General features: G+C 43.5%; 1 protein-coding gene across 2 annotated transcripts in view; it reads left to right on the top strand.

The window, feature by feature from the left end:
* The window catches only part of furinb (furin (paired basic amino acid cleaving enzyme) b), a 77234-nt gene extending 51726 nt beyond the window's left edge, over window positions 1-25508 (top strand). For both annotated transcript variants that reach the window (XM_085779607.1, XM_085779608.1), the window contains exons 7-16: window positions 9791-9879; window positions 12511-12683; window positions 15935-16147; window positions 18121-18221; window positions 19943-20046; window positions 20542-20659; window positions 20945-21124; window positions 21344-21471; window positions 22181-22309; window positions 23362-25508. In XM_085779607.1, the coding sequence (XP_085635733.1) occupies window positions 9791-9879; window positions 12511-12683; window positions 15935-16147; window positions 18121-18221; window positions 19943-20046; window positions 20542-20659; window positions 20945-21124; window positions 21344-21471; window positions 22181-22309; window positions 23362-24065 (1939 nt within the window). In that variant the 3' untranslated portion in view covers window positions 24066-25508. The remainder of the gene's footprint in view (window positions 1-9790; window positions 9880-12510; window positions 12684-15934; window positions 16148-18120; window positions 18222-19942; window positions 20047-20541; window positions 20660-20944; window positions 21125-21343; window positions 21472-22180; window positions 22310-23361) is intronic.
* The last annotated feature ends 2170 nt before the right edge of the window (window positions 25509-27678 follow it).

Raw genomic sequence — 27678 nt, 5'->3', positions numbered from 1 at the left:
CAACACTGTATGTATGTGTGACAAAACATCCAATTAGTGCAAAAGGCCAAAAAGACACCACAACCACAGAGGTGCACCACTTTACTCCTGCTCTTTATCAAAAGAAGGTCATTAGAGATTATCAACAATTATCAATGTCAAGTGATATGTACATTTATATACATGATAACAGTTTTCTATTAGAAGTGACGGCCAATTTATACATCAAAAAACTTTGCCTTAAAGTGTCCAGAACTTGACCTGAGACAACCCATGGCAAGCTGAATTGATTGGATATAGTTTAGAAAAGCTCACACCAAAGTTTCTACTACTCACTCTGGATGTCAGGACCATAACTACTAAATCATGACGTTTGGCAAACTGTGGCAAGGAATAAATCAGGGCAAAGGCTAAAAAACACATCCACAGCTTTGTGTGATCTCAGTCCCACAGTGGTCTCCCAGGGCCACGGAGCCACCAGGACACCAGTGGTCAGGCAGATGGCCAAGAACCAGCTGACAAGAACCATTCACTGTAACAGATGTTCACAAGTCTCCTGCAGAGCTGAGAGAACCTGCTACAAAAGTGATTGTATCAAGGGAACTGCTTCAATCAGTCCTTGTATGATTGTTCAGCTAGATTGAAGCCACTTTGAGTGAAAAACATACGACAAATAAATTACCGTGAATTTTGCCAAACAGCATTTGAAGCTCTCTGGAAGTATAAAAACTCTCTGCCATGGGGACAAAAATGCAAACACTGGGCATTTTTGCCTTTATTATAACTGCAGTGGGAGAGAAGCAGGAAACTACTAGGTGAGCCACCTAGGTGCCTCAAGACCAGTCAGAATTGTGTGAAGGGTGAAGCAGCAAAACACAGAGGTCTTTAGAGAAAAAAAACTGCTCCCTAATGCACACAATGTCAGACTGTAGGCGACAGTTCACCTTTCCACATGACAATGATTTTAAAGCACACAGCCTAGACGGTTCTGGCTTAGGGACAAATCTCCGACTGTCCTTGAGTGGCCCAGCCCAAGCTGAGATTTAAACCCTACAGAACGTGTTGAGAGACCTGAAGATGGCAGTTCACACACACTTCCCACACTAGACGGGATAAACTGTTCAAATGCAGGCGTACAAGGATTGTAGAGACTTCCAAAAGAAAACTGGAGGCTGTGATCGCTGGCAGCTACAAGGTACAGAATTAATTTTCAAAATGTACACAAAAATCGTACAATCATGTTTTGGTCATTGTACATAATTGGGTATTGATTGATGAGTAAAAGTGCTATTTTATCAATTAAGAAGTAAATAAATAAAACCTGTGATAAAATGCAGAAAGTGTCTGTATACTTTCCAGAAGCAAATGTAGAAAACCCAGTTAAATATAGTTAAGCAAAAAGGTAGAGACTGGACCAACTTTAGTGAATACGAAGCTTATGTAAGCCCTATTATGAGACTTCATTTGTCATTCTGAGCCCAACACTTGACAGTTTTACAAAAGTTTTCTCAGACACTTGACTGTTGGCAGTGTGTGTGGAAAGAGAACAATGAGAACACAAGAAAAGTGTAGGAAAACTGCGCACACACACAAAAAAAGAAAATCCCTATATTTTGCCTTGCCATCCCATGCTGGAGATAAATGTCCTCCACTGTTTACATCGAGTTTATCAATTATTGTTTACAAAGCCATCTTTTGTCAAACCTGAGTAATATAATTCTGCTCCCTCTTGTCTTGTTTATTCCAGCGGGGATTACTTGTTTGTTTTCCAGACAGCCAGCAGACTTTTTCGGAGGTGATGTTGGCAAGGACCTCGCTTTTAAACCCGGCTCCTCTGGCTTTCTGTCTGTTTTCTTTCTATTACTTTTGGCAAAGAAGGGGACTCTGTGATCGGGAGCTGCCTCTCTCTCTCTCTCTCCCAACATTTTGATGCAGTATAGCCCATGGTGATTGTAGCAGCAGTCCTAAGACAAACCTCATTCTGCTAGACATTACCCATCACTCAATATCAGCCTAGTCAGCTGACTGGATACTGATAAATGGGATGTTGAAGCAGTTTTGTCTGCGGTGTGGAGAGATAGTCCACTTTAGACATGCTCAGTGATGTTGAGACATTTGTTTCTTGTCACACTAGCTTACTTTGACTTCTCCCAAGACGTGAAATGAATGTGCATCTTGTTGTCATTTAATGTCCTTTTCAGATACCTCATCACTGGCAATGGTCACTTTAAGCACAATAGCCATATAAAAAGACATTATTTCCCTCTCCCTACCATAGTGCTTTATATAGCAGAGTAATAATATATTTTATTTAGAGAGAAGCACAGCTATTACTGTGTTGCTTCACAGTAAAAAGAAGGCATCGATTTCTGGGCCCCTTCTTTGTAGAGTTAGATTTTTTCCCCTCCTTGTCCACATGAGTTTCCTCCTACATTAGCACTTGTGAGTCTGATGGACTGGAGACTCCACACTGCCTGGAGGTGTGAATGTTCATGACAGCTACTGTGTCTATTTGCCTGATGATGGACTCACAACTTTGCCCTGTTTCCCTGCCTCCTGTATTGTCTCCTACATTAAGCAGTCGTTCCTGTTGAGGCAAAATAAGAATACATTTAAGTAAGCAGAACAGATTTATTCAGTGTTTGGGGATTTTAGATGTTAAAATCTGGATTTTGAAACAAAGACGTCTGATCATCTCCTTTACAAGGCTGGAGGCAGCACCGCTGTGTTGGGCCGCAGAATGAAGAGATCTCCACTTCACACTCCAGTGTTACCATTTGAACAGACCTGCCTGAGGCCACAGCTGAGCTGAGCTGCACTGAGCAGAAAATAGCCTAATCCTTTTGGCAGCTCCAATGAACGGACCCTTTTCAGTCCCTCTAAAAACAGATAGAAACCAACAAAGCAATTTCAAGTGTCAGATCCTACAGTTTAACCAAGCATGGGTTAGACATCGGTAACATTTGGCCATGCATATTTGAATGCTGCGTGTGTGTGTGTCTGGTTGCCCTCAACCCATGTACTGTATGCTTCAACCTGAAAACACAAGTTCTCCACAGTTCAATACACATTTTCTGTTTCAAGTACTGTATGAAAGAGAATACCATGACAGCATGGAGAAATAATGGGCTTTTCTTACTCATTTGCTGAAGGCTAATGGTAATATCAAGAGCCGATTTTACACATGAAGTTGTTTACTCATCGTGGAGTGTACTGCTCAGCCTGTTAAAACAGTGGTGTAATCTCTTGTGTGCCTCTAACCAGGGTCAACTTGTTTTTGGTTTGAAACTTATCACAGAGTCTACATTATAAAAACTCGAGGTGTGGAGCTGAGAAATGGAGGAGCCAATATTTCTGAAGCTGCTGGAGTCTTGAAGCCTGGACACTTCTATTGCTATTTGATTTTTTACTATTGATTACTTTTTTTTGAATCTATCTCTTGTGACTCTCCCAACTTTATGGAGAAGCATAATAAATCAGTGGAGCACCGTTTGAAGATGGATTACTAGTTCTGCATTATGGGCTTGTGCTTGTAACTACACCAGAGGCTTTGCCATAGCTGGCCCGAGCCTCCTGCAGGATGTAAGTACATGCTGGGGCTACAGTATACTGTGGCTGTTCAAGTAATATGTAGAGGCTGCAAAAACTGTGGTTGGTCAGCATGGGTTGTTTGTACTCCCCTGCCAATTTTTCCAAAAGTCAGTAGAGACTGTTGAGCTTAATAGCCAAATGAAAACCTTGAAAAAAGAAAAAGACTCCAATATACTGTAGATGCTATCTGCTGTTTTTCAGAAATGCGTATCTAGTGAAGCCATTTTCACACAAGACCTTCTGCCTCCCACAGGCCCTGGTCTGAGGCACAGTGAACTAGCGAGCATTAATACCACTACTGCTTGGAAATTGTCTCATATTCAGTAATGAGATATGGCAAAACCTTCCCACCGTCACTCATATCACAGACTCGCAGAATGAAAACAGTTATTATGGGGAATATAATTAAAGCATAATACACCCTGATCAAATACACCCTTCTAGTATCCATTGCTGGATTCCAACGCCCACGCCTTGGGTACCTCCAGTGGAACTCCATTAACCTCCTCTGTCGAGTGCATAGCCAGCTTTTGATCCACTGCACCACAAGCTTGGAAGAGTAATATCAGAATGTAACTATTATAACTACTCAACCATCCAGACCCAAGGTATCATTTATTTACTGCAATGAAATGATGCCTTCAATAAGGTTATTATTACAGTGAAGCAGAAATGCAGGATGTGCCCGCATGAATTAATAGACGAGACTGTTCAGCGTATTGACATGGTTTGTGGCTACATTGCATCATGTCCAGAGAGACTGTGTTGGGTGACGTGCCCACATTCTCCTGTAAATGACAGGACAATGCCATGACCAAATATGGTGCCTTGTCCGGAGGAGGCGAGATAAGAGCATTACCTCAGCCTGTCCCCTTTGCTTCTTGTGATAAGATAAGGCAGGTCACATTGGCTTCAGTGAATAGAGTGGCTCTAGTTCAGAAGCCTTTTATCACAGCTTTGTTGAAGCTTTGTTGAGTCTTTTCTCCACAGCTTGTCTTTCAGACAAATCATGCTATAGCTTTTGCCATCCTCCAACTCACATACTAATGATTTTTTTCCACATTGGTTGTCTTTCTCCAAGAGGAGGATGCGCTATTAGTTGTTTTCCATTCTTTTCAAACCGCACTTAACGCCTGCCCTCACTAGTTATCGAGTCTCTGACCTCTTTCAATCTATTTAAAATGGGTATAGAATGGAGGCATTTAGAAAAGTGTCTCAGAAATCATTTAATTTCATGGACATTTGACAGATAAAATTGTGGCTTTGCCATATAGCCTTGTGTCTGCTCTGACGTGTCTGAACCTCCCCGGATATATTAAGCTGTCTGGCTGTTTTAGCTGAATTTTATTCGGGCCAATAAGTCATTCACACGCACACACACACATTGCATGTGCACTTGCAGATAGTATTCAAAACAGCTGCATCTTGATGCGTGCAGCAGCTCCTCTATAAATGTCTTCCTAGGCCTCTGGCTGTGTGTTCACTCAGCCTGTCCTGACTGATTCCCCTGCCTGGCATCACATATGTGGCCACAGCTCCTTGGTTGGAGGATATACAATGTGTTTTTGCACCATAAAGTTGTTTTTATGATACTGTAAATGTAACAAATCAATGGATATTTGCACTGTGATACTTTAAGCGACATTAAACTATTGTAGTGCAAATATCCATTGATTTGTGTCTTGAGAATACCACACCTTTTTGATTCAGGATTTACTGCGACTGGCCAGTGAAACCACAGAGCTGATCAACACATTCTTAAAATATCAAAGCATTTTTCTTTCACAAGCAGAGACACTGCGGTGAAAGGCTTTTTATGTTTTTAAACAAAAATAATTGTGACAGTTGACAATTGAAGTTGATATTTGCAGTGTAATTTGGCTGCAATTTGTCTACATATTGTGAGTCTGTAGTAGCTACTCTGGGCCAAACTATCTGGATGGACCACAGAGCTGGCTGTGTCGTATGGGCCAGTGTGGATCGTAGCAGGTTCTCTGACCATTTGAAATTAGTATTTCATATGTGTTGATGCAAAACACACAGTTGCTTGTAAATTGTTTTAATATGAAGCTAAATTTCTAACTAAGATAAACAACTACATGCCTAAAGTGGTATTTAGGATTTTAAAGCACTGTTTCCAAAGAAAGAAAAGCTCATATTTTGGAACCTGTACCGGATCCTTTCGCATTAAAAGCAGAGAATTGTGTGCAGCGGCAGTGACCCACTGCTGCATTAGGTCACAGAGGAAGCACTTAGTGTCTTATAGGTCTTCATCTACGTGTGTCTGAGGTTATCAGGTACATTTAGATATAAAATACAGCAAGTTAAGCTGTGGCAGGTCTTTCCTGATTAGCGCTGATGCTCAGCTTTCTCTAAGTCACACGCACATGAAATCTTCTCACTCACATCTTTGAAGTGCGGAAAAAAAGTGTAGTCACTCAGAGGATGGCTAACGGTCTTATAGCAGTATTTTCTTCTGACTCGAAATGACTGACAGGCACCATTCAGCTCCCACTCTGCAGTGTTTCAGCACATAGCTACATGATTGATTTGAATGGACGAGCTTGTAGAGGCACTCACTCAGACATATGTCAAACACGTAGTGGTGAGCTATAATGTAATGAGAGGGTGGGTCCTTAAAGAGCCGCTCGCCGCTTCACATGCAGACACAAGCTGTGATCTATGAAGCCTTTTCATACACTAGATGTTTTTTAAATGATCAGACAAATGAACTAATTGGTGCCTGTGAACTGTAATGAATCTCTAATGCATACTAGATCGTTACTTTGTTAGAAGCTGCATTTGTTCACAAAAAAAAATGCTGCGGCTCAATTACTGCCCCATTTCAAACGCTGCTACGTGGTGGTTTCCCTACACAATGAATCCCTATTTAACTCCTTAGTGCAGATGTTAGAGCTGTCAAGTCCCCATCCACTGCCACCATTTATACAATGAGCTAGTTAGCAGTAAACATAGGTAGTTTAACCTCGTGATGGCCATCATAACATTTTAATTACACTTGTGATGTATTACACCCTGCCATATGTTGTGCCAAGGACCTTGTATAAGGGCATGTCTCTCAGTGAAAAATAAGCCCTGTCAGGGCAGTTGATAGCTTCCTTAAAAATCACTTTAATGCTTGCTGTAGTTGACAGCCCGGGTCATGTAATAAATGATTTGCTGGGAAGCAACTTAACTTTTTTTTTTTTTACCAAACACCATCTTTTTTATGCCCCTGTGACAGCCTTGGCTGGAGGCATTATGTTGTCAAGTTTCCCGTGCGCCATCAGACCTTTCATTCTATTCTCATGAATGCAGTAACTCAAGTTAACGACATGAGGGAATCAAATTTGATACAAAGGTTCAACTTGACAACGATGAACTGATTTGATTTTGTTAGTCAGAGGTTTTGGTCTCAACTTTTCAAACTATCACTATGACTGGAAGAAGAGAGCTATAGAAAAGCTACTCTAGGGAGAAATCTTTTGGCATTTTGGCTAATTCGCCCATTGCCAAGTACCGAGGCACACGGTACTTTAGGTTTTCCCTAAATTCATACTCCAACTACTCCAAAACACTCTCGTTGAGAAGTTGTGACCTGCACATTCGCCACGTTATGAAATAATAATGTAACATTACCTGACAGAGTTGTTTTCACGGCGAATGCAGCTGGAACTACATTCCAGACACGGCTGCTGGGCGGAGTGATTTAAAAAACGCAAGTAGATCCGAGTATTTGGTTCATGTGTTGTAACGTAATATAATTATACATGATTATTTCATAGCGTGGTGGATGTGCAGGTCACAACTTCTCCATGAGAGCGTTTTGCAGTTGTTGGAGTGTGTATTTAGGGAAAACCGAAAGTACCGTGTAATTGTAATTAACAGTTTGTAGTAAATGCCTACTTGTCCAGGTAATGACAAAACCCAAAAAACTTTGCACTAATCCTGAAAAAGTGGGATGTCGACATCAGTTTTCTGGGCAAGAACTGCTTGATTCTTCCTCGGGCTGAGATTCAGGAGGTTTAACCATGATGACATTTCTCTGAGTGCTGATTAAGACCTGGCCGTGGCTTCTGCAAACACAGGGGGGTGGCGTGGGCATGTCTTCACAGTGGTCAGGATGAAAGAAAACAGGGACAGGGCTGATCAAGAGAGTTCAATTACAGAGGAGAAGCTATGGTAAAATAAAGATACATTTCCCTTTCCCTTTGTGGCCAAAATCTTTTGTAGTTTCACAAGTTAACTTTAGAAAAATCTCAAAAATGAAGTTTACATAGAGTTCACTACCCTCCCTGACATTACACCTTTTCAACACTGTAGATCAGGTTGTGGCCATATTTCCTACAAGGTAACTTGTCTGCAAATGGATACGACCTCAACACAGTAGTTTTGTTTTGTGTTTTGCTCTTTGACATTTTGAATCCTGAACTAGGTAAGTAATTAAGAAAGGAAGAAAAAAGAAACAAAGAAAGCAGTGAGGCCATATGGTAAAATGTTGTAGAGGGAACAAAGCTGAGAATTAGCGGGTGGGTAATGTATCACAGAGCTACACAGAGTCTAATCAGGATCCCAGCTGGAGGCGTAGCCATGCTCTGACCCTGTGAAATGACTTTGTCCTCTGACTCATCATCAGGGAACTTTGGAGATCAAAAAGGAAGACATTTTAGGCACTTCAAAAACAGTGTGGGTTTAATTAGCGTTGTTCCAATAACATTCGCGCAGCACGTCTCCGAGACAGGTGTGAAACTCTGAACCTCTAATCAGATATCTGCACTGTAATCAGGAGACAATCTTAATGACCTATGTTAAATGCCAAATGCTCATTGCATGCCATCCATTCTCCGATCTGATCACACCGCCTCGGCCCCGGAAATCAGTCCAACAAATTAAATCCATTTCACTAATCGTTTCTCTTTTTGCCTGAATTCAAAGCTCTGAAGGTTTCAATTTAGACTTTTCATTGTCTCGGATCTGTGGCTGATAAAGCTAATTTTTTGGAGTCGGAGCAGCTTTCATTTGTGAGTTTTAGTGTATTTGATATATAAAAAGAACCCTACAGGGAATATGTCTGCTCTCTCAAACCCTAGACTGGTTTGAAGGCATTCATGAGGATTTAGTGAATAATTCATGGACATCGATAACATCTCATATCTGGTTTGGATGTCCTCTAGCCAGTCACTGTCAAGGTAAAGCTAGTTTCAGACAGGTCATCTTTGATTGGAGGAGTCTATATTCTCTGAGATTGTGCAACAGGAGAAGAGAGTCTGAAGAGGAGCTCTCTGAAGTAGAGGTCTTTCAAAGAACAGGATGTTGGATACTGTCTGTTCACCATGTTCTTTGTGTCTTGCATCTGCTGTGTGTAGATCTCAAACAGTGTACATGCTGTGATTTGGTATAGCTACAATACCCGACAGAAAGGCGATTACCTTACCTTTCTCCCCCTGAAAACTGGTTTATGAGCGTTTAACAATAAAAACTTCAAAGTATGTGCTTCTTCACCAAGACTGTGTGGACTTGTTTTTCTCAGATTTGATTGGCAGTTGTGGCAGCAGATGCAAACCACCCAGCGACTGCCATCAAATAGTGATATAAATGTCACTAGAGTCTCATTGGTGCTAAAACTGTGAGAAACATCACCTGTTTGCAACTGTCACAATATAAAGATGCTACACAGACAACGGCACAATTATGGACATATCTCATTTGAGGGAGGCAAACTGTTAAAACTTTGGCAGTCGTGAAATATTATTAAACTAGGAAAGAAGACATGTCGTGATCCTTCTAACTCACTGCGTTTTAACACCTCAATGAATTCTTATTGTGCTGTGTGGAAAAGAAGCTGATACTTGTCAATAGATCTTATTGTACATCATGTTCACCACAAAGGTCGCCGTGCTCTGTTCATCCGTGTTCTCGTAAGTCAGCCTTGGATTCGAAAAAATATTTAAAAACTGATTCATTGAGCTTCCTGGCACTTATTGTTCCAGCTATAACATATATAATAAGTCGTCCGCAGTTACAAAATGGGCCATTGAGTTTATCCCTCTCTTCTGACTGCAGTGTATTTTTAGCGGCACTTCAGCTCACAGTATTGTTTAAAAGCCTGAGACGGTTCAAAAGAACTCCTTTTATACAATCAACAGTTAGTTGAATCATTACCATGCCGCCACTTTATTTCATATTCTTCATTTTTCTTCTTTTTCTTCTTTGTTCCAAGACATGGGACTCGATGTGCAGGAGAAGTCGCTGCCGCAGCCAATAATGATGTTTGTGGAGTGGGCGTGGCCTTTAATGCGAAAATCGGAGGTGAGTGAAGCATACCCTTGGGGATTTATTTATTGAGAACAGTATTTAATTTTAAATATTATTAATGTAAATGAGTTTAAGATTATGGAAATGTGGAATAATATGCGCAGTAATAGTCACATTCAAATTAATTAACCTAGAAGTAAATTTCTTTTAGCAAGGATCCCTTTAATATGGGACTTGAATCAGAATCATAAATTCAGCAGTGTCTTCACATTTTATTAAAGACCCAGTGATGTATTTTAACGGTGATACACATTATGTTTTTCAGTTTTTTTATTCTGGGTTACTGACTGCTGACTCATTGACTCTGTTGTTCAGAAGTCCTTGATCTGTAACTAAGGAGAGGAAAACATCATTTTCTGCCAGGCTTTTCACAAGAAATGAGGGGGACATGGCTTCGTTAAGACGAAGCCTGTGCGTGCCTGAAAAAACAAAGTGTCTTTTCTTGCATGACATAAAGATATGAACGCCTGAAAACATGTTAAATGCCTCATCTTCAAGGCTTTGTGGAGATTATGTCGCAGAGACGAGCAGATTTCAAATATAAGTTCCTGACAGAATCTCATCTTAATTTAACCAACGCACGTTACATTTCATCCCACCGTTATTTGGCACACTGCCTTCAACCCCTCCACTTTCTTCCACCACTTAGATAAAGAAGAAGTTCTGTTTTTAAAGTTGTTGCTTTGTTGTCTCCTTAGTGATAAGGAAACAACCTAAATTTAGTATTGTAGCGATGCCAAAAGAAAAACCCAGTTTCATTTCACAACCCAGTGGACATCTGTTCACACCACCGTGTAAATCATCTGCCTTGAGAAGATGGTCAAAATAAGACTGTTAGAGCAGGCTCTTCTTTAAACAGTAATAAAGCTGTCAGTATGTGCAGATATGCGTTAAGAAAGAAGATATGTGTGGGAGGAAAAATAATATTTTTTTCTTGCCATTAAATTTGTGCACTTGATAAAGTATTCCAAGGAGGCTTTTAGTAACTTTTGTCACCAAACAATCTGTCAATGACACGGTGGCAGCCAACAAGACTCTGCAGAGCCCAGGAGCGCTGAGCAGTCCCATTCACAGATGTTACTCATAATTCTCCTTCTCTGTCTTCATTACCATTCGTCTCCCGACAGAGCCGTGCATCGGCCCTGATCTCATAAATTACTCCTCTGTGAATGTGTTCATGGGGTCAGCGGATTGTTTATAAACAGCTGTGATTTGCTCCCAAATACCCATGCTGTGTTAGTGTGTGTGTGTGTGTGTGTGTGTGTGTGTGTGTGTGTGTGTGTGTGTGTGTGTGCGTGTAATGCACGTGTGAGCACAAGCAGCTAATGTTTGCAGGCGCTCCTAGATGTGTGTATCATCACTGAGCAATGACTTGTGATTAGTGTTCAAAGCCTGTAATTGACCCTACTTAGTGTTCCCCTTCCACCTACCGTACCTGTTCACACACACACACACACACACACACACACACACACACATACACACACACACTTATAGTTGCTACCTCTGACTTACCGGAGCAGCAGGGGGAAACTTGCACAGCAGCGTCTTAATAAAGAATCGTCAAGCCGCAGGAAGTTGATGAGAATTGTTACAACAGTGATCATCATTACTGCTGCAATGCAGCCTGCGCATTATGACCACTAGAGCAAACATTGTGCTTTATGTCGCATGCTTACTCCACTTAGGTTTAGGTTGTTTTTTTTTATTCAGGGCTACTCAGTATTCAAACTTGTGTTACGGTAAATCCCCCACGTGCTCAGAGTAATTATTGCTTTGGCTGCATCCCTGCCGGTGTGTGTGCGTGCGTGCGTGTGTCTGCGCCTGCAGGGGCCAGGCAGGTTGACTAGAATGGATGATTGAAGTCTTAATGTGGACGTCACCAGTCACAGCGTTGCCTCTGAGGTCTGGGGTTCCTCTCTCAGTAATGGACCTTATTTTAGATTATTTAGTTCAGAGCAGTGATCTGAGGCTGCTGACTTCAAAGGGATGCGTGCGTTCAGGTATGATGAAAGGTGACATTTGGTGCTACCCTGTGGACATGCCTGTGTGTTGAAAGCACCGTAAATTCTCTGCTCATTTATATCAGTGTGTGTGTGTGCATGCAAGAGTGTTTGTGTATCTTCTACACTACAGTCAGTTAGATTTGTCCCCCTCTCTGTGTGTTTTGGTGCAGTCAGTCAGGAAACGGTTTTTCTTGGTGTAACAACCAGATTTTTGTTTACATGGAGGTAAAGTAGTGAGGTCACATCTGTGGGTGAAGCTTTTGCACACGTACTCATTAAAACTGTATCTCTCTGGAGATCTTTGTTGTTGTTTTCTCCTGTGAAGTTTCTTTGTGTTTCTCCCGTTTCTATGTTTTGCTTCGGTTTTTTGTTGTTGTTATTGTTTTCGTGGCTGCAGATAATTGCTTTATGAATTTTCTTCCACTCCATTTATATGACTAGCTTTATGTTCTCCTCATCTCAGGTTTGACCCCTATCACCCATCTGAAGCTAAAATTCATCCACTTGCCTCCTCCTCTCTATCAGCTGTCACACTCACTCTCGTTCTCCACCACCTTTTACGCTCACATTTTCTTGTCTTTAAACAAAATCTCCTCTGTGAAACGTGTTCTTCTCTCAGGAGTTCGCATGTTGGATGGGGAGGTGACGGACATGGTTGAGGCTCATTCCCTCAGTCTCAACCCTCAGCACATTCACATTTACAGTGCCAGCTGGGGCCCAGAAGATGATGGCAAGTCCCTGGACGGCCCTGCCAAGCTGGCGAAGGAGGCTTTCCTCCAGGGAATCACAAAGGTGAGTCAGTCAGAGCATGAGTTTGAGCTTTTAATCTTGTAATATCTTCTCTGTTTGTTATTTATAGTACCACTATCAAATTCACATCAGCTCTTTAAAGGAATACTTAGAGTCTTTGGGAAATGCACCTATTTGCTTCCTTGCTGAGAGTTAAATGAGAAGATTAAATCACGGCCAGCAGCCAGTTAGCTTGGCTTATATAGAAAGTGGGAACTGGCAGAAACAGCTGCCCTAAGTCCGCCCACCAGTCCCTGTAAAGCTAAAACTAACTCTACTTTTCTCTATATGTATATACATACAGGATATATGTGTGTAGCTATATATATATAAAGCTATACATTTGCTCCATAGTTCAGTATTGCAGAAATTACTGAAGGTCTCATACCTTCAGTAATTTCTGCAATACTGAAGGGAACAGAATGAGTTCAGGCTCAGGTTAAAGAGGAGAGAAACATAAATTGATGGCTAAGACAGATTTTGACACATCAGATAACTTGCCAGACTCCCCAGAAAGGAGAATTAGAAAATAAATTGAAAAAGAAAATTGTCAAATAGGCAAATGATAGGCCATGAAATTTTCATTTGTCAAATAAAATATGACAATTACATTGTTGAGCTTCAGATGGGTTTACTTGCACAGAGCCAGGCAAGTTGTTTCCATTCTCCATACGTCACAAAACTAAGCTAGCTGCTGGCAACTTTATATTTACTGCACAGGCACAAAAGAGAGTTCAACCTTCTCATCTGATTTTCTGAGAGGAAGCAAAACAGTGCTTTTGCTTTCAGCTCCATATGTAGCAAAGTGAAGTCTGACTCTTCAAAAGTTTGTTGTTCAGCAACATTAAATAAGAGCCTTTTGTGAGCATTTTCTCTAGAGTGAATTCAAGGTGACTTTGTTAATTGCCCTCTCACTAGTCAAGCATTAAAGAGCATGACATATTATCTGGGGCTAAAGGCATCATATCTCATGGTTAGGCAGTGCTACATCAAAATGCGCCAGCGGAACAGCTAAATGATAAATGTGAGATGGGAGAAAATAGAAGCCGCAGTCACTGATGCAGAACAATAGCGAGATTCAAAGGCCACTGTAATCGGCGTGTAAATGAACGAAACTGCAAATTTTAGGTTGAAAGGAATGATTCATATATCACATCCCAAAATGTGAAATGCTCCACATATCACAGTTGCGTTAGTGAGGAAAAATTGCCTGACAGCAGCACAACAGGGCCCTTTCTGATTCAGCGTGAGTCCTGGCAGTCAGATAACCCGTGGCACTGAAGTGTTATCGTCTGTCCTCTGTAACCTGCAGAAAAGGCTGCGTCAGGTCATAAATTGGGCTGGAAGGTTGAGAAGTATTAGCCACAGCTTCACGGCTCTACAGTGCGATGCAGAAAGCAACGAGTTTCCAGTAGAGGCATATTTATTCCAACTTCTGACCAGAGGTCATTTCGAGAGATGGAGAAAAGCTTAATGAATAATCCTTTAGAAAACAAGCTCACTTAAAAGTGTGGGCTGCGGTCAAATTGAGGTCCCCTTTGTACACGCAGGAGCTGAGAATGCCAGAGAAAACTGTTTTAGCAACAACAGTGATGAGAAAATTAAGATGCCAGTCTCTTTGTATTTGCCAAAACACCACCAATACTGGAACTGACAGGACTTTTATTTTTGATTCAGTCAGGCCGAATTCAACGAGAAAGCAGAATGGACAGACAATCACAATTTTTTTAACAAAGGGGGGGAAGCAAAACAGTCGTGTCGCTTTTGATATCACGCTGACTGAGAACAGCAAGCTTTTCTTTTATGATGCATGTGGGTGAAATATTACACGTCTCCTTTCTCTTACCTTTTTAATTTTGTTCTCACCATCAGCTGTTTCATTGTTCTCGCTCTGCATGTGGGATGCGAGAGAGGTCCCTCCACTTTCTTTTATCTCACCGTATGTAGTTTTTGGTTCCTTGTTTTGTTCTCTAGAATGAATATCCACCCACACTGATTTAAACAAGGTACAAAAAGAATAAGTTTTTATCTTTTTGTTCTATTCATATCAGTATTTCCATCACGACTTTCACGGTGTAATGAAAAAATCAACTTTAATTGTTAAACTAATTGTTGAAAAGCAGGTTCTGATGAAATGTCAGAAAAAAACCTTTATTAAGTTGTCAACTTTCATAAAATAGTCAGAGTTCCAAGTCTAACAAAGAAATAAATGTTGCTAAATATACTATTTGCATGAAGAAAAGTAATATAAAACATGACGGCAGACAGAAAACTAACAAAGGCCAAATTTGGAAAAATAAGACTGTAATACTTTAACGAAAGGCTGAAGTCCTTCTCCACCCAGAGGCTGTTTCAGAGCCGTGGAGGCCTGACAGTAGATGCCCTGCTGCCCTCTGTCTCTCGGCATCAACTGGCCAGCAGACCTCAGGCTACAATCTGCAGCGTAGTGAGAAAGGGAAAGTCAACAGAGTAGGAAGGGGGCAGACCGACTCGTACCTTAAAAATAAACAGTAGAACTTAAGTATCGATCCCGGAGGTCATGGGTAACTGGTGCAGCGAGGCCTGGGTAGAAAAAGGAGCACAAATCTGCAAACTGTTTAGTATGAGCTGAAAGTGCTCCCATTAATTCCTGCAGGCTCTCCAGTGAATAAAGAGTTACAGTAATTTAATCAGCCAAAGACAAATGCATGGAAACGGGTTTGTGTGTGTTTTGCAACAAAGGGAACAATCTAATCTTCACAACGTTCCTGAAGCTGACAAATGAAGCCCGTTGTAACTTTGCTAAAAATGTTTTCACAGAGTTATAAACCACCGCCTGCTGGCAGTCCTCACCTAACTGGACTAAATGTATGTCAGATGCAGTTGGTATACTTTAGGAGCGCACAGCCTTCGTGCCAGATACCATGTTGTCATTTATCAGGCCCCTAAATTATATTCAGCTGGAGCAGATTTTGTAATTACATTTCTTCTATTTGTTATCTGATGTTCTGCCGCAATAAGCCAGCTGATATTATGATGTATTAATAAGAGTTGTGCCTTCAGCGGTTCAGTATTTCTGGAAGAAAGCACATAAATGACAAGGCGTTTAAGCGGCAAGAAAAACGTCTCTGTCAAAGCCAATTTTTCACACTTCGCCCAACTCCTGTGAGTGTTACTCTCTCTTTCTTTATCTCGTAACGTACGCTGTGTGAATTCCAATTGAATAAACCTATATATGTTTTGTGTGTGTGTCTGTTTGTTGTTTTATACCACAGGGACGCAGCGGGCTGGGCTCCATCTTCGTCTGGGCTTCAGGTAATGGCGGCCGGGAGCAGGACAGCTGTAACTGCGACGGCTACACCAACAGCATTTACACCCTGTCCATCAGCAGCACCACGCAGTCCGGCAACGTGCCATGGTACAGCGAGCCCTGCTCCTCCACCCTCGCTTCCACCTTCAGCTCTGGAAACCCGGGGGAGAAGCAGATAGTAGGTGTACACACGCGCACACAGACTTTGAACATCTTGGATGTGTAGGCTTGTGTTTAGATTTAAAATCATCAATATCAGCACTGCAAAAAATAAATCACCATGCATTTTTATACTTTGCCTTTTTATCAGTCACATTTTGGAGTGCACGTCAGCATTGGTCTTGTTTCTCTCAAATCAAAAACGGGCATCAAACTGTCAAAATCAGAGTGAGTGATGTGTAACATACAGTGAGGGAAGATGACAAATTCTGAGCGATGTCACACGCTTCCTTCAAGCTGCTTGTCAGCCGAAGAAAGAGTCGCCTCAGGGACGTACAATAACGTTAAACAACCACAAATCTGCCGCTCGCTCCAAAACACACCAGAGGCATTCTTCAGGCGAACAAACACAACTCATCAAATGGGTAAAAATTTAAGTCATCTTCGAATATACCGACACACCGCAGTGGCTTTGTGTTGTGTTGTTGCTGTAGCAGTCAGGGCTGTCATTTGTTGCAGGTTCATGCCGCTTCTCTTTCTTTCTTTCTTTCTTTCTTTCTTTCTTTCTTTCTTTCTTTCTTTCTTTCTTTCTTTCTTTCTTTCTCTCTCTGTGAGCTTTTTGTATGTGCCACATTTGCTTCGTCTAGACTCTCAAATCACAGGCGGACCAATCTTTTAAACAAAGTCTGACATCAACTAACAACCAGCTCATTTTGCAGGACAAATTTGGTCAGTTTTCATCTCTGGAGGTGAGAGATTTTGCCAGTAAGAGCCAGAGAAAAACAAAAGTGGCTCCAACCAGGCTTAATGGCCTTGTCTGCACTCAATGTTGCAATTGAACTTGTCTGGTGTTAACCACAGGGAAGACAGTGTAGCTGTTTGAAATACTAAGCACCACAATGTGCAGTGTGGCAAAAAGGAAAAAAATATACAAAAGTTTCCAAATTGCCCCTCACAGCATTTTTGCTTGATTTAGTGTTATTATTGCTGCACAGCAGAAATTCAATTAGTGTATATTGTGTTTTCTCTGAAAATCCAGCATTTTTAGAAGATCAAGCTGCACAATTACAGGACTGGTTGTTATTGTGAAAATGCTCGGTTAATAACTTTAACTAATTGCTTAGGCAAATGTGTTTGCAAAGGTAAAAACTAAATATAATCATTGTCAGGCCCCAGCTATCTGTTATTCTAACTCGCAATACAAAGCCTAGAATATCCTCACACTTGACAAGCTCTAGGCATCAGATATTTGAATTCCTTTTCTTGTAAAAGCCGCAATAACTTTAAGATTTAAAGAGCTGACAACCCCTTTTTGTTGACTCGCAACAAAACTCACAGTGAGTGCGATGAAAACGATGAATGAAATACGACAGCGTTTCAGTGTTATTTTCTCCAATTCTGAGATGTAACAGTCGGCCAGCGTGGACACCTGCCCCGCCTTTGTTTACTCCTCCGACACCTCGACATCTCATTAGCGCCACAATCTGTCAGGGCCAAAAAGTTGCAAACCAAGAGTCTGTCCCTAACCTTCACAGCTCGCCTTGCCCTGTGGCTTCTTTGTCATTTCTGACATGTCCTCACCATGACCCAGACAGGCCTCATTAATGTGCTGGCACTGGCAGAGACGGAGGGCGGAGGTATACCCAGAGTGCGAACATACTCTGTCTCACCACCGCCCGACCTGGCTGGGCCGATTTGGCTGACATTCACTGCCCCGGCTGTGACCCATTGGCAGTGATCCACAGACCTGAGACCTCCTCCTCCTTCTCCTCCTCCTCCTCCTTCACCTCCTCCTACTCCATCTTCTTTCCATCTCTGACCGCTGCAGGCAGAGCTCCTGTCGTCCCCGGTCATCCTCCGTCTTAACACGCAACCACCTCTCGCTGCGATTCTCACTCATATGATGCAGGGGAAAATTCACCATGTAATGTTAACCGCCTCTCACCCTGTGTATCACTGCGCACTTCTCTCTCTCTTTCTCCCGTCTCCAAGGTGACCACAGACCTGAGGCAGAAATGCACGGACTCTCACACAGGGACGTCCGCCTCGGCCCCGCTGGCTGCTGGGATCATCGCTTTGGCTCTGGAGGCCAAGTGAGTGAGAGCAAGCGCAGACAAACACCATAGCTATTTTTACATTAAAGATTCTTTTCAATGTAATCTTGTTGTAAACTTGATTACTACTCCGGTGTTTGTGTGTGGATGTTGGTGCACGCATGTCTGGGAGTTGGCTTTGGCATAAATCCCAGTCCAGGAAATTCGTTCCTCAGCAAATTAAGCTTTTGATAATCAGTTAATTAGCAAGACAAATCAGCAGCTGCAGCCCACATACAGTCCTGCCTGCGCCTGAATACCTGCAGGGCTGCTGGTGAGGATTTTAAAACGTGAAAATCTCTCTCATTATCGTTCGCTCAGGACTCCAGGTGTCACAATCCAACTTTCTGTCAGCAGCTCGATTGTGTGTTCTCCATTCTGGTCGTACCCGGTGTGTCTGAGGTCCTCTTATCTCCCCGCAGCCCCTCTGCTCTGCATAACTCCCCTCGTTTCCACATCAGTGATGAGCTGACAGGTGTCAGGGCTAATATCACAAGAGGAGGGCAGTGACTCACCTGACGGAGCTCAGATTTACACCATGTAGACTATCTGTCACTTTCAACAGTAAACTACAGTCAGTGTTTGTCAGCGAGCAAATCCCCCCCCACCGTGCAACACACACACACACACATACGCCTATCAGCACCCCCCCTGACAGACAGTAGTAATAACAGGGTAGCTAGTTTATCAGACTGGGACCACATTGGAGACCACAGAGATGGAATCATTTAATAGGCAGAGTGTTTTGACTCTCTGGTGTTTTATTATTTTATTATTTTCTGCCATTCGTTCATCGCTGAGGTGACAGTGAGTAAATTGTGCCTGTGTGTGTGTGTATGTATGTGTGTTGGGGGGGGGGGGTCTTGTCCATTAATAAGCCATAAGAGAATGTGAGATGTGAATGCTGATGTGGAGACGGGCGGAGGTGATGCGCCACGGTGAAATCCTGTGTCTATTTCTGTCGGCAGCGGTGTTGCACTCAGTAAAGCAGAGTGAATCATGATTTGATTATCTTCCAAAGCCTGTTGCGAGCTAGAAAAGCGCTATATAAGTGCAAGTCCATTTACCATTTACCATTTACTACACTGGTGACTTAAATGCTGTTCAGACTTTTACTCTCCCTGCCATGCCTTCAGATAAATCTATATTTTAAAAAGTAATAAAATAAAATAAATAAATAAATATTTTTTTATTGGGATTCTGCTGTGTGGAAGGTGACCCTGCCCCCCCCTAAACCCCCACCACCACACCCCGGTCCCAGACCTCATTAGAAACCATCATTACACAGAGTCTAGACACAGCCCTCAGTGGGATTGTATCCACTGTTTTACTCTGTTCCCCCAGCACAATAGGTTATGGTTGCACCTTTAGCACTGCTCTTTTACACTGGCGTTAAAACCGTAATGTGAGCCGGTACCCTTGTCACTGTAAACTGACACATCCCCCTTGGGCTTCCTCTGCAACCCAGTGTAGTATTTCACCGATATATAGCTCTCCCCTTTTTTATATACATGCTCAGCTGGATCATTTTCCAGGCGTTTCTATGAGCCCCTGACCCTTCTGCTCCTTGGATTTCCCCCCGGCTGTATTGTCCTACAGTTCAGGTCGGCAACACCCGACGTCTCTCATAATGGGGCATAATGCAGAGAGTCATATCTTCAGCTATTACATGACAGAAAGTCAATACACTTGCTCTGCTTTTCCTCCCTGTGTCTGTGCAGTATGAATCTGACCTGGAGGGACATGCAGCACCTGGTGGTGAGAACGTCCCAGCCGGGACACCTCAGCGCCGGAGACTGGAAGACCAACGGAGTGGGACGCAGAGGTTCGTAGAGGCTAGCCGTTTGGAAAGCGTGTCATGTGGTGTTATGTTTGTGCTTCATTCTCGACGGAGCTCTGAAAAAAAAAGATTGTTTATATGCACATGAATAATATTTGTAGAGAAACGGTTCAGTTTTTCCATTTTTAGCAAATAAAAATCCATTCTGCTCCGAGTAAATTCATTTTCCTGTTTGGTTTGATGCACATAAGTACACAATAATAAGCTCTCACTCACAGTCCCAGACTCCCTGCAATGTTGTTGCTCCCAAACCCTTGGATACTTAGCTTGCACAGCCTCCACTCAACCAGACAGAGTGTTGCAGTGTGCCACAATTTTAGCCAGTTGGAAAAAATTGGTCATCTGTGAATCGTGATTGGCGCCGACTTTTGGTGCCGACTTCTCCCCCTCTCTCTCCCTCTCCCTCTCTCTCCCTCCGACTGCCACCACCAGGCACAAACCTGCTGTTCTCTTCATCCCTCCATCTATTTTTCTTCACAGTGAGTCACTCATACGGTTACGGGCTCTTGGATGCGGGCGCCATGGTGGCTTTGGCGCAGAACTGGGCAACAGTGGGACCACAGCATCAGTGTGTTCACACCATGCTCACAGAGCCGAGGTTAGAAGTGTGACTGTGTGTGTGTGTGTGTGTGTGTGAGTGTGTGAACAGAGCAGTGAGTTTTAGTCTCATTATGAGCACTCGGTGTTCCATCATGCCGCTCAGCCTGATAGATGCCACCACATTCTCCTCGGAGCGGGGACAGTTGTGTGAATTTGTAGCACCAAGCTGTTGTCTGTGTCCTTTTTCTGCAGCCACACAACATTAACCACCAACCCCCCCCAACCCCCTCTCTCTCTCCCTCCCTCCCTGCCTCTCTCCCTCCTCCGCTTGTCAAACCTGCAGAGACATCGGGAACAAGCTGGTGTTCAGCAAGAGCGTGGACGCCTGCTGGGGACGACCCGAGTACGTCAATTCTGTGGAACACGTTCAGGCTCGCCTCACTCTCACCCACAGCCAGAGAGGAAAATTGGCCGTTCATCTCATCAGCCCACTGGGCACCCGCTCCACCCTGCTCTTCCCCAGGTGCACCATAAAACCCCACCTCTGTACACACCAGCAGCCAAGCCTTGTTATAAATCTCTCTGTATCTCTTTCACATACACACACACACAAACGCGCACACAGACAAACACAATATGCATATACCTCAAATCGACCTGCACAAATACGCTCAGGGAAAAAAAATGTTTTGTGTTGGAGCACAGAAGCGCTAACACAGACACTTCTCCTCTGTTCTCTCAGGCCTAACGACTTCTCCTCAGAGGGATTCAGCGACTGGGCTTTCATGACCACTCACTCGTGGGACGAGGATCCCCAAGGGGAGTGGACCCTGGAAATAGAAAACGTGGCCGCTAATGGACGTGACTATGGTAACCCCACTCACCATCATTAATTGTTGAGTCTGGGCACATCAACAGCATCCACTGCCCCTCATCAACTCAAGCCGTCTTGCATATTTTCATGCTTCTCTAAATAGCCTCTTCACTTTTTCTCAGCCCCATTCCTTCTCTAATGACGCAGTTTGTACCAGTTTCGGTACCAGAGGGAGCTGCTCTACGAAAATCCATCCAGATTAAAACTTAATAGCTGCTGGGCAAGAGAGGAGATCCTTCTGCAAGAAAGTTGTCGGCAACCTTTTGATTAGCAAAACTCCGGTATCTGGAGATTTTTTTTTTTTTTTACCACCAGTCGCTCTGCATTTTCTTTTTTTTTCAGAGGCAAACGGCAGCATATTGTCATGAAGGGTTAACTCGTTAAGTCCTAGAGCTTTCCTTTGGCTCTGTTTACTCAGAGCAGCAGGGAAAATGAGATAGCTGCGCATCTCTTCCTCTGCCGCTGTTGATCCTCCTCCAGTGTTGTGTTTGGTCCGCTCATATCTCTTGTTTCCTTTACTCCCGACAACAGCCCCCCCACCCCCGCCACTCGCATTTCATCTTCTCAGCCATTTCGCACCGTTCCCTCTCTGCGCTGTGCTAAATTGATATTCTCTTCCTCATCTTAATACTCCCCCTTACAGTACTCACCTCCCTTCCCTTCTCACTCTCTCCCTCCCTCTCTCTGTCTCTCCGTCTCTTTCAGGCGTGTTGAGTCAGTTCACCCTCACCCTGTGGGGCACCGGACCCAGCGTCGTTAACCCCTCAGCGTCTGATTTCCCTCGGCCGTCCAACAACAGCTGCAAGACCTTCGACGCCCAGCAGATCTGTATCGGTGAGATCACCGGAGCTTCCGCCATAAACACACAAACTTTGAACGCCGAGCCGCTAGAGTTGAATGGACTCATTTGTATTGGATCTGGCGCGCAGACATTGTTACGAAACAGGCTCTGGGTCAGACTGTTTTCGACTTGTGAAAAAGCGAATGTTGTGAATACAGATTGCCCACTTACAAGCCTCTTGTGCATCTGTTTACACGCGCTGTGAATATGTGCGTTGCCATATGTCACACTGGTTGGAATCAGAGAGTGGGACGTATGGAGGAGCAGCAGGGGAGATTAAAAATTGCATGAGTGTGAAAGGTGCTACGCTGCTGAAGGGGATGACTCCCTCATTGAAAGGCAGATAAGGTTGGAAGGCCTCTCTGTGCTCCCAAGCATTCAGACACTTTCCTCCACAAATCAAACCTATTATTTCAGTAATTACCACTAACCCCCAATTTTACCAGCCCCATCATTTCTAATAAGATCCTTCACACCCAAGGTTCCTGGGAAGGACTTTGTAATTTGGTGCTAGTTCTATAGAGGAGAGGACGCGAGGTTCAGTCTGCTACAACTTCCATTAACTAGTTGTGACCTTTTAACAAATTGGCTGTCGTGGATACTTTGAGTTCAATTTCAATTCAACAAATGTAGAGAATAAGTAAGCTCTTTTACAAATAAGTGAATATTTCCATTGGTGTCTGTGTAACAGTTTCTATAAATCCATACATGCTTATAGGCTTTACCCAGCTGATGTACAGCAACTAGTGCATTATTGCCTATGTTGTTTATTTGTTTGTATGTGTTTAGAATAAATTATGTACAAAACATTCTCAGATTCATATATTCAGAATATAAAGAGAATAAGTATATTCCCTGACCTTCAATAGCTGAATAATTACTTGATTATATTAATTGATGATGACATTTATTTTTTGTGACCATTAATTATATGCAGTTTTTTTTTCCAAAGAACCTAATATAATTCATTAGTGTGGATATTCAGAATGTGTTTGTTGATAGTTTGACCTTTGACCTCCCGTTGTGTTTTCATCTCTCCGTCCAGAATGCAGCCCCGGCTTCTCCCTCTTCCTCCAGGGTTGTGTGAAGTTGTGTCCGCCGGGCTTCACCTCGGGACCGCAGCTCCTCAACCTCTCCCTGGAGAACTGGGTGGACTTGTCCTCCGTCCAGGCCTGCCTGCCCTGCAACGCCGCCTGCCTCACGTGCTCCGGCACCGGACCTACGGACTGCCTGTCCTGCCCGCCGCACAGCCACCTGGTCCTCACCTCCTGCCTGCACCAGAACCAGGTCCAGAGGAAATCCCCTCTGGCCGCGGGACTCCAGGACGACGCAGCCCAGCCAGACGTCACAGCAGCGGTGGACGACACCAGCGGCGAGGGCGAGGAGCCCCCGGGGCTGAGCGTGGCTCCGTCCACCCAGCTGCCCGTCGTCCTGGCCGTGCTCAGCTGTGCCTTCATCCTGGCCGCCTTCATCGGGGTCTTCCTCCTGCTGCAGATGCGCTCGGGGGGGACGGCTCTGGGCTGGAGGACCAAACTGCCCTCTGTGTACTCAGAGACGCGCGGGGTGCGGGTGGGCTTCGGGTTTGGCTTCGGCCAAGGACGGGGGAGGAAGACGCGGATATGCTACAAGGGGATCCCCACTGTGTGGGGGGACGAGGACATGATCGCCTACGAGTCTGAATCAGACGGCGAGGACGCGGACGGTCGCGGCGAGAGGACAGCTTTTATCAAGACACAGAGCTCCATCTAGCTGAGCCTGGATCTGCTGACGTGGTTTCCGACGCCACGATATTCTGGGTGTCGTCAGCACTTTGACCCGACCACGTGAGGGAGAATCACAGCCTCAGAGAAAAACAAAACGCAGGCCTTACTGTCCCATCAGCACCCGTCCAACTGCATCACAGTCCAGCATTTGTTTTTCATGTATTTATTTATGTCAGTTGATTAATATTTCAAAGTCAGGTGTATTTATTAATCATTTGACTCTTTTGTCACAAACTCAAGATGTTATTTACCGTAGTCATTTCACTTTATTTTTGATTCAGTGATGCACTTTACCGTATTTTGCCCAATTTGTTTAACATTTCAGTGTTGTACTTCCATTACTTCAAAGCAGGGGATTTCAGGGGATTGATATTACAAAGTGGTCAAATATCCTGAGATATTCTCAGTCTCAAGTAGAGTTAAAACCCCAGAAACAGAGACTCCCACAGTTCCCATAAGGCAGCTCAATAGAGTTTTTCGTTAGATCCCTCCTGTCTGGTAAAATCCTATTTTCTTTCAAACTCAACGCTCCAGGTTTGCATCGCAGTCTTTCTGAAAGACATTGATTCCTGAGAGCCCGAGACAAACAAACTCCAGCAGTATCACCATCAGGACTCATCTCTGCATGGAGTACAATACATTTCAAGTGTAGAACAAGTGGAGTGCTCTTTAAACCTGCACTTCATCAGATATGCATCTGATCTGCACTCAACGCAAACACTTGGTTGTCGCAGTTCTAATAAATTGGTTTTTCACACATTTCGATCGAATGTGGTGCCAGAGGTTGGGACGAGATTCTCATTAACTGAAAGAAAACTTTTTTTTCCCCTTGCAGTGGGTCTGGGACACCAAAACAAAACATCCTGCAGGCTGTTTGATAAGCAGACAAGTGCGGAGGATACTCTGTTTTCAATCATGACCCAGTGGGAAACTGCCACAGAAGCACAGACACATGATCAGATCTATCAAAAAAAAACAACACTGGAAGCAAGGTAAAATCAAAAACCTTTCTTCAACGACCTTAACAACCTGTTTCTACGTGGTTACTGCTGCTAAGAAATTCTGTCTTCATTTTCCCCCTGGAGCATATTGATTTTGGGGGCTTCTCTCCCTGAACATCCTCATCAGAGTAAAGCTTTTTTCCCCTCTTTTTCTTTTGAGGAGGCCATACATTTCAAGACAAACACATGCTTTGTTTCCCATCGATAACACTATAGATTTGCCGCCACACAAGCTGAATCAAGCTCCAGCTAGAGGCCGGGATGGTGACAGAGATTATTTAAAAAAAATAATAAATAAAAAAAATGAAAGAGATCTTGTATTGCATTTTCTATGTTTGTTTTATATCCTTTTTTTATTTAACTGACAATGGATGTTAATATTGTGGAGATCAGTTTCATGATGGAATAAAAAAAAAAATGCTGTTGCATAGACATGCTGCTTGTGTCTCTCCTCTGCCTGCCAGATTTTTTTTTTTTTTTCTTCAAACTTTTACGCATTTTCGCATCTGAAATTCACCAACACACCCTGACACTCTGAACGCAACCCAAGAGAGCAGATGGTTCATCACTTCTTCATTGCTGTATATCATCATTGTTGTTGTGGTGTTATGGAGGCGCCAGCAGCTTTCTGGTCGTCCGGATCCAGCTGCCAAAAAGCCCTAACGAGAAACTCTGTTCTCCAGCTCCCAGTATGACGGCCAGCAAACCCCCTTGAAGTTTAAAATTAATATAAAAGGGAATCGGTTGTTATGCACGTCGAAACGAAGTCCTGCTATCTCCTGTTAGCAGCTTTTGTTCATTAGCCGCCTCTACTACACAAGCCGGTGACCGGATCACGGGTGAAGGTACATTCATTCTGTGGCCCCTATAATTAGATCTGCCGGGACAAGAGTCGCCGCACAGTTGTGCCACTCGGGTGCAGCATGCTTTGCATTATAAATACTGCGTGAAAGTGTGTGTACATGTTTGAATGAATGGGCTCCAAAGGAGGAGGAGGAGGATGAGGAGGAGGATAGGCGAGCGTGTAAAACCCTTTTATCTCCACAGTCACGCCTTCACTCTGTGTTTCTGTGTGTTGGTTTTCATGTCTTCTCTTTAGCTTGTATTAATTAGCTGTCATGTATTGTATCGTGCTGTCTGCTGCTAAACGAGATTAATTAATACACCACCAACAAATCACACACATTAGTAGGATTCACATTCAGATCAGCTGGACACTGATTGTGTGCATTATTACTGATTGTGTGCATTATCATATTCCAGCAGGTCAGAGTTTGTTTGTGTCGGATTTGATGCTCTAGAGTCTAGAGGATAAATAAATAATAATATAAAAAAAGTAAAGGCGACACAGCACAACAGGACTAAGAAGTGAAATGCAGAGGCTGAGCGTCCCCAGGGAGCCTCCACAGGCAGCAGCATCCTTCCCTCCTTCTGACTCAGACCTCAGGGATCCCACTTTTTTTTTTTTTTTTAGTCTTTTCATGTCCGACTCCCTCTCTGGTGCTGTCACTGACTCCTTCAAACATCCTCTCCTCACGTGTTGAAAAAAAAGAAAAAAAACACATCCACATTATACAGTACAGGAGGCTGCTGCTGCTGCTGCTGCTATCTCTCATCATTTATCAGACTGGAAGCATCTGTATTCTGGACTGTACCACTCTCACACTGACTCAATGTTGCCCCCTACTGATGGAGAGTTAATCAAGCTCCTTAATGATAATAAGCAGGGAAACGGCAGAGATTGAAAAAGGTCGTGGAAGAACAAGTGAAGCACTTCAGATGGTGTTTTGATTTTTAATCACTTTTATTCACCCACCACCTCTTCTCTTCCACCTCCCCCCAACAAATACAGAAGATACTTCCTTCATATATTACCTCTGAACGAACAGGGGGGAAAAAAAGAAAAGAAAAGAAAAAAAACAGCGCTACAACAGGTATCACATTTAGAAATTAAAAATGAAAGAAGGGAAAAGGATATTTATACAGAGACTGTGACGCATACAGAAACAGCAGGAGAGAAGGTTGTGACGAGGTTATGAGACAGCGGGAGAAAGTGCAGGATGCAGTGAAGTCTGGTCTGTCAGAAATGTTAACTGCAGCTGTGTGTGTGTGTGGGGTGGGGGGTGTAGGGAAGGGAGGGAGTGGTCTGTACTCTACACTGCAGTGAGAGAGAGCATGAAGGGACAGGATATATTTAACCATGGCAGACCAGACACCAGGCCAGATAGAGAGGAGGCGAGCCACTGGAGCAGCAGACCTCCTGTGGACAATGGAGGAGATGAGCAGGTTAAAGAGACGGGACACAGTGGGGGGACACGGGTCGAGATAGCAGCGTGGTACAAAGTGAGACACACTCGGCCCATACACAGGTGGGTTTGTGAGGGGGAAAAAAAAAAAAAAACGTCCGACCCGGATCGGCTTTGGACACATGACAGCACCGTCCACACACACACACACACACACACAGCTGAGATGCACCAGGAATGAAGGCCCAGTGCCTGCAGACAGCCTCGGGTTAAGAAGCACTGAAGACCTGAAAGTTGAAAACACTTTAAACTTTGTTCTGTGTTAAGGATTTCTGTGTGTGTGTGTGTGTGT

The sequence above is a fragment of the Trachurus japonicus genome, chromosome 6, assembly GCF_045865225.1.
Source record: "Trachurus japonicus isolate A0001 chromosome 6, Traja_1.0".
NCBI classification, from domain to species: domain Eukaryota; kingdom Metazoa; phylum Chordata; class Actinopteri; order Carangiformes; family Carangidae; genus Trachurus; species Trachurus japonicus.
Note: the sequence above shows the minus strand (reverse complement) of the source record. Positions and strands in the feature narration are given on the sequence as shown.